At 44.1% G+C, this 7,607-nt stretch overlaps 1 protein-coding gene across 1 annotated transcript; it reads right to left on the reverse strand.

The window, feature by feature from the left end:
- Nucleotides 1–729: 729 nt before the first annotated feature.
- On the reverse strand, nucleotides 730–6,858 carry c37h10orf53 (chromosome 37 C10orf53 homolog). Its single transcript, XM_033012675.1, has 3 exons — nucleotides 6,686–6,858; nucleotides 4,214–4,333; nucleotides 730–976 (listed from the first exon to the last, which is right to left on the reverse strand). The coding sequence occupies exons 1-3, from the start codon at nucleotides 6,813–6,815 to the stop codon at nucleotides 912–914; spliced, it is 315 nt and encodes a 104-aa protein (XP_032868566.1). The 5' UTR covers nucleotides 6,816–6,858; the 3' UTR covers nucleotides 730–911.
- Nucleotides 6,859–7,607: the final 749 nt, after the last annotated feature.

Consider the following 7,607-nt stretch of genomic DNA (forward strand, 5'->3'; position numbering starts at 1 on the left):
TTCACATACAAGGAATTTGCCTTGGTGCTCCGCCCACAAGTAACAACATGACATACAGCGACAATTACGAATGACTCAGAAAACACTAAACATTAATAATAATAAAACATTAATGATAAAACACCATTGATCAAGCATGTGAACCAACAAAATAGCATGCAAACAAATGCATTTCACTGTAACTCACTACACATGGCAATAATGAAATAATACCAATACTAGGTTTACAACCAATATCAATTGCTTGTCCATCTTAAAATATCCCTAGGTGGACACAAAATGCTGGAGTAACTCAGCGGGGCAGGCAGCATCTCTGGAGGGAAGGAATGGGCGATGTTTCGGGTTGAGACCCTTCTTCAGACTGGGTGTGAACACACTGAGTATGACGCTGGGGTGGGAGATTGCAACCTTCACGGGGTCCACCCTGTTTCGACGAATGCTATCAACCTGGCATGCACCAACAGAAGATCAAACAGAACAAGTTGTCGTACAACTTTAGGTTGTGCACGCCAAACGCAAGAAGAAGTACGACACTATTGAATCTATTGACACTGAAAAAGTATGAAGCGATTTTGCACAGTTTTTCCGTACCTAGTTTTTATTCTGAATAAAATTTGTGGAAATAAAGGAAACGTATATCTCAAGCATTATTTGTTATTTTCTATAAACACCAGGTCAGCCAAGAAGACCAATATCTTATATTTGAACAGGAATACTATGACCATTTCATATGGATGAAGTGACTTTATTTAATTCTATTATACTGATTAAAGAGTAAAACACAGAACTATTACATTCAGCTCTGCTTCAAGAAGCTGATAATTCCCAGAGAGGAGTTTATGTTATTTGGCAGCGATGGGAGAAGCATGTGAAGTGTCGAGAAGCAGTGATTCATCCCTCAGTGAAGCTGGTCAATAGGCTTGTCGTACAGCTTTCACCGCTGCCTTGCAGAGTGGGTCCAGCTTCCCATCTCCTCCTGAAAAGGAACGTGTGAAAAGAACTCAGTAAACTGGTTACATTCCTGCAATAAGATATCAAACATTATTTCCCAATGTGAACACAGGGTGTTATGGGGTGTGATGGATTATATGGAGAAGGCAGGAGATGGAGTTGAGAGGGAAAGATAGATCAGCCATGATTGAATGGCAGAGCAGACTTCATGGGCCGAATGGCCTAATACTGCTCCAAGAGCTTATGAACATAGACTAGTCAAGTCGTCAAGTTTATTCGTCATATACACATACGAGATGTGCAGTGAAATGAAAAGTGGCAATGCTTGTGGATTGTGCAAAAAAACCCTGCAAAACAGAATGGAACAGAGTCAGTAATTACATATTTGTTATTGGTCCAGTAAATTGGTTCAGTAAGTTAGTCCCTGGTGAGTAAGAGTTTACAGTCCTAATGGCCTCTGGGAAGAAACTCCTTCTCATCCTCTCTGTTCTCACAGCATGGCAACGGAGGCGTTTGCCTGACCGTAGCAGGTGGAACAGTCCGTTGCTGGGGTGGAATGGGGTCTACCATGATCTTGTTGGCTCTGGATTTGCACCTTCTGATGTATGGTTCCTGCAGGGGGGGCGAGTGTAGTTCCCATAGTCCGTTCGGCCGAATGCACTACTCTCTGCAGAGCCTTCTTGTCCTGGGCAGAGCAGTTCCCAAACCAAATTGTAATGAAGGAACAAAGAGAATGTCTGTACCGAACATGATGCCAATCTCCTCAGCCTACACATGATCCATTTCCCTCCATTCCATGCATCTCTATATGTTTATCTAAAAGCCTCTCAAATGCCACTTATATTTGCCTCCACCACCACCTTTGGCAGCGGAAATAATAATATCATTTGAGTATAAAATCTGCTGTCTGCATTCAATCCCGATTCAATCAAGACTCTGTGCATTCATCGAACTATTCCTATGACTTGGGATGAACTGATATCTAAAAGCATCATAGCTATTGCAGCAACGGCACTCATGGTGACCAGCGGCCAGGCCGCTCCCACTGACCAGAGGCTGGGACACTCTTGGTGAGCAGGGGGCCCGGACAGATGACGGAGGGGGACTCACTCCACAGGGAGCCGCGTCCGACGGAGAAGCCGGCACGGACGAGTGGTCGTAGTCCTGAGGTCGGGTCGGGCCGAGGACGGAGCCTCGAGTACAAGGTCTGGCCCAGGTGGACAGGTGTTGTTGCTGAGAACAAAGGGGGCCCCAGCGTGGTGGGGGGGGCACTGAGAACAAAGGAGGAACTGGGGGGGTTGGTGGTGGAAACAAAGAAGGTCTGAGTACTTTTTGTAACTTTGTTGCCAACTTTGTGGTGACTCTTTTGTATACTTTGTTTGCAAAAAACAATGCACCTAGCTAAGTACAGGTGACAATAAAGTATCATCATCGCCACCATCATTGGGAATTACCTCCAGCACTTTGAAGCGGGATAAATGGGATAACATCAGTCGTACTCCCTTAATGAGACATCTCTAGCCAATTGGGTTAAGTAATGTGAGTGACAACTGTTCGCTCGGCTGCAATCATCTGCTACTTCAAGGTTAGTTGACTGACAATAAAAATAATTGTGGTTTAATCAAAATGGAACTCTCATACTGAGAATCTTTGGAGACCATTATAAGAGTGACTGGCAGCTATGTTTGCTTAAGGGAGAAATAGTTCCTTGGCATGAACAAACAGTACCAGCCGTTGTTTAGAGTGATTTATGTCACTGTTGGCGTGATTGCTTAGTTTAGAGATATAATGTTTCAATAAGATTCCTGGCCCCATAGCAGATGCGTCCACGTCGCGGAGCTGCTAACTGGAAGCATCCCGAGCTAATTCTGCTACCACCATCATCTGTTGTAACAAGTGGTAGTCGCCAGAAGCTTGTGTCTCTTTTCAGGACGGACGATGTCAGTGATGTCAACATTTGAAACATGGAAGATGGACACAAAAGAAGAATACGATTTCTGCCTTCTAAACCCCTAAAATACTGATTCAAGGGTGGCACAGTGGCACAGCTGGTAGAGCTGCTGCCTCACAGCACCAGAGACCCATGTTTGATCCTGACTTCTGGTGCCATCTATGTGGAGTTTGCACATCCTCCCTGTGACCGTGTGGGTTTTCTCCGGGTGCTCTGGTTTTCTCCCACATCCCAAAGACGTGCGGATTTGTAGGTTAATCGACCTTTATAATATTGTCCCTAGTGTGTAGGGAGTGGATGAGAAAGTGGGATAACGTGGATCTAGTGTGAACGGGTGACCGATGATCGGTGTGGACTCGGTCGGTCAAAGGGCCAGCCTCCATGTTGTATCTCTAAACTAAACTAAACTCTTTAGCTAAGCTTGATAGAACAATCCTCTTACCCTGAGAAATTAGTTAAGTGAATCTCCTTTCAATATCTGTATTTAATTTCGTAAACGAGGGACTCCAGATGTAATACTCCAGATGTAGTACTCCAGGTGTAGTACTCCAGATGTAGTACTCCAGATGTAGTACTCCAGATGTAGTACTCCAGATGTAGTACTCCAGATGTAGTACTCCAGATGTAGTACTCCAGATGTAGTACTCCAGATGTAGTACTCCAGATGTTGCCTGGCTTTACCAACACCCTGTATAAGTGCAGCAGTTTGGGTCAGAACCCCTCTTCAGACTGTCCATTCCTTCCACGGGTGCCGTCTGACCCGCTAACTACTTTATTTTTGGCTCATGATTCCAGCATCTGCAGTTTCTTACATCGCCATTTAAAAAATGGCGTAAAAGGTACAGGAGCCTGAAGACTGCAACATCCAGGTTCAGAAATAACTACTTCCCCACAGCCATCAGGCTATTAAACCTGGCTCGGACAAAACTCTGATTATTAGTAACCAATTATCTGTTATTTGCACTTTATCATTTTATTTATTCATGTGGGTATATATTTATATTATAGTATATGCCTACTATGTTCTGTGTGCTGAAGCAAAGCAAGAATTTGATTGTCCTATCAGGGACACATGACAATAAACTCACTTGAACTTGAACTTGAAAATATGACTCTTCTGTGATTCATAGGAAGATACAGACTAGTTTTATTCGGTGGCCTGTAATTTGCACCAACTGGGCACAACAGTTTAGTCATTATTTAAAAATAATTGCTCATCATGATGTCTCAATGCTTTAATGACTTGCAAATGGTAATATGATGCGATGATTATTTTTGGGCTGGTGCTAGAACCATTACCAAACTGCTTACCAAAATCAAGGTCTTTTATGTCACAGGTGTAGACAACCTCTCCTCTCACAACTAGTTCCACAACGTTCCAGTCAGGAGATTGTTCAAGGACCCACTGATGACCTTCAACATCCAGCATGGCTTCAAAAGAGGGCACGTCAAGAGCGTTTAATTGTCACATGTACCAAAAACAGAACAATTAACTTCTTACTTGCGAAGATAGACACAAAATGCTGGAGTAACTCAGTGTGACAGGCAGCATCTCTGGAGAGAAGGAATGGGTGACGTTTCTGGCCGAGACCCTTCTTCAGACAGATCAGTCTGAAGAAGGGTCTCGACCCGAAATGTCACCCGTCCCTCCTCTCCAGAGATGCTGCCTGTCCCACTGAGTTACTCCAGCATTTTGTGTCTATCTTCGATTTAAACCAGCATCTGCAGTTCTTTCCTACACAAATTCTTACTTGCAGCAGCTAAACAGGTCTGGAAACACAGGACTCATGGATAACAGATTAAGCAACAGAATGTTCAATTAATTTAAAATAAACAATATTAAAGCCAAACAAAAGCTCTGGGTTCCTAATGCAGCCAAGTTGGTGTTTGTTGTGTTCAAGATAGTTATTAAGAAGAAACTGTTGCTGAAGATGTAGATCATAGTTTTCAGACTCTTGTACTTTCTTCTCGATGGCAGGAGTGAAATGAGTGTGTGGCCTGGGTGGTGTGGGTCCTTGATGATGCTGGCTGCCTTTTTGAAGCAGATTCTCCTGTAGATCCCTTCAATGGAGGGGAAGTCAGTACCCATTATGGACTGTAGTCAATAAATAAGTGTCTATACTTAAATTAATTCAATCAATTCCAAAAGACACAATTTGCCTGTAATCTAGTAAGAATTTCATTGTTTCACAGTGGGTCAATATGATAATGTAACACTTTTGATTATTGACTTTTGATTGGGGAGTCAAGAGTCTTAACTTGGTTCTTGGCTCAATTGAAAAAGGCACAAAGTAACTGTGATGAAGCTTTCCCCTTTGTGGACCCCCTGCTGTGCTGGAACGAATAGAATCACTGAGGGTGCACCACATCTATCCTGGTGGCAGTTCAGAGGAAAAATTCCTCAGCATAAATCTGAGAACGTGCAGATTTTCGCAAGAAAATAAGAAAATAGGACCAGGAGTAAGGTCACCGCCCCCATCATATGATACAATACGACACGATAGAACTTTACTTATCCCAGGAGGGGAATTGGTCAAATAAATGGTCAAATTGGTCAAATGGTCATTCAATATGAATCAGTGGACTCCAAAGACAGAGTGCAATCTCATGCAAAGGACAATCTATTAATTCCATTCCACTGTTCCTTCACCAGACAATAGACAATAGACAATAGACAATAGACAATAGACAATAGGTGCAGGAGTAGGCCATTTGGCCCTTCGAGCCAACACCGCCATTTATTGTGATCATAGCTGATCATCCACAATCAGTACTCCGTTCCTGCCTTCTCCCCATATCCCTTGACTCCGCTATCTTTAAGAGCTCTATCTAACTCGCTCTTGAAAGCATCCAGAGTATTAGACTCCACTGATTCACTGCTCTCTGGGTGAAAAGGTGTTTCCTCATCTCCGTTCTAAATGGCCTACTCCTTATTCTTAAACTGTGGCCCCTGGTGGATGTCGATATAACTGTCTCCTTATACCTTTCCTGGTGAAATATTTTAGTTTCACTTTAGGACTTGGCCAGCCCCAACACTTTATAGTGTAAAGAGGAAATGTTAGTGGCATTGGTGGGAATATGAGTGAAATGAGCGGAATTGATCGGGTGGATGCCCAGTCTCTTGCCCGGAGTAGGTGAATCAAGGAGGACCAGAGGTTCGTGAAGGGGGTAATGATTTAATAGAAATCTGAGAGGTAACTTTTTCTACACAAAGGGTGGTGGGTGTATGGAACAAGCTGCCAGAGGAAGTAGTTGAGGCAGGGACTATCCCAATGTCTAAGAAACAGTTAGGCAGGTACATGGATAGGACAGGTTTGGAGGGATCTGGACCAAACACAGGCAGGTGGGACTAGTGTAGCTGGGACATGTTGGCTGGTGTGGGCAAGTTGGGCTGAAGGGCCTGTTTCCACACTGTATCACTCTGTGACTCTATGGTGTATCGTATAATAAATGCAGAGTGAGAGGTGCAACGATTGCATGGTATTCCAGCATGTAATTATTTATAGATGAAATTTATCTTTGAATATGCAGATGTGCCAAGACGCCACGTGAGATCCTTCTTCCCTGTGGCTATCAAACTGTACCAGCCCTCCTCCCCCTTCTGTCGTGGGGTAGATTGAGACTGACTCCCCCCACCCCCCACTCCCACCGCAAGCTTCCCCCATCCCCCAAGCCTTTCCATTCGTCACTTTAATGTCATGTTTCATGTGTTTTTATGACTGTTGGCAGATCAATTTCCTTCCTGGGATAAGTGAGGTTCTATCGAATCGTAAATTCCCTTACTCTGGAGTCCGATGAGCCGCCAGGTCCTGTAGTCCACCACTCCATTCGCTTCATAGGGACCGTAGCGGATGGTCACTTTCTGGGACAAAGTCATGGAGACGCCAGACAGTTGTCTCAGTTCCTCCCCCATTCAGCGCAAACTATGTCACATCGTCCTGACAACCGACAACACTAAATGTTGCTAAGGAAATGAACTCACTCGGCTCAATAGGGGTGATGTAAGCTTCCGGAGGAGAGCAGGCAGTGGAGCAAGTTGGTGATGTCTGATAGCGGAGCGGAGCTATAAAGTCTTTGGTCTTGGGTAACTTTCCCACACTCACTCAAACTGCTGGAGGGACTCAGCGGATCAGGCAGCGTCTGTGGAGGCGAGACCCTGCATCAGGACTGTGAGAGTGCAGGGAGAAGAATATAGAGGTGAGAGGGAGGGGTGAGGCAGGTATCACGGACCCCCTACTTCAGATGACCAACTTTTAATTCCCCGCTCCCTTGCAAGTGAAGTGTTGACTTTAAGACACGGAAACATGCAGCAATGTTTCACTGCTTCTTAGAAACTTCCCCACAACTCTAAAGATCTTTGGTTGGACCAAGACCCAGGTCTGACCTCTGTTGTCAGCTCATGTAATCTTTTAGGGTGACTAATGACAAGGGTTGGATTGCTATCACTGTTTACAACGCTTACAAGGGCCATTTATAGCAGGGCACCATTATATTTGTTGGCAAGTGTTCAACATAATTTAGTTGTGTTTTGTGTCTTGTGTGTGATTGATTTTGTTCCATTACTTTCTGGCTTGTAATCTGACTTTATTGGAATTGGTTTATTGCTGTCAAGTGTGAAAGGCTTTTGTTTGCTTGCGATCCAGTTGAATCAGAGTACAACCATGCTTGCACAAGTACAACAGGTAGAGCAGAGAGAAATATACCA

Source organism: Amblyraja radiata, chromosome 37 (genome assembly GCF_010909765.2).
Source record: "Amblyraja radiata isolate CabotCenter1 chromosome 37, sAmbRad1.1.pri, whole genome shotgun sequence".
NCBI classification, from domain to species: Eukaryota; Metazoa; Chordata; class Chondrichthyes; order Rajiformes; family Rajidae; genus Amblyraja; species Amblyraja radiata.

What these genes read in the sequence shown, in the direction of transcription:
- c37h10orf53 (XM_033012675.1), bottom strand. Translation starts at nt 6,815, where the DNA reads ATGGGGGAGGAACTGAGACAACTGTCTGGCGTCTCCATGACTTTGTCC. An exon ending in GCGGCTCATCGGACTCCAGA is followed by an intron (nt 4,334 to 6,685) that starts GTAAGGGAATTT and finishes CCTCTTTTGAAG; the next exon opens with CCATGCTGGATGTTGAAGGT. An exon ending in CATAAAAGACCTTGATTTTG is followed by an intron (nt 977 to 4,213) that starts GTAAGCAGTTTG and finishes GTTCCTTTTCAG; the next exon opens with GAGGAGATGGGAAGCTGGAC.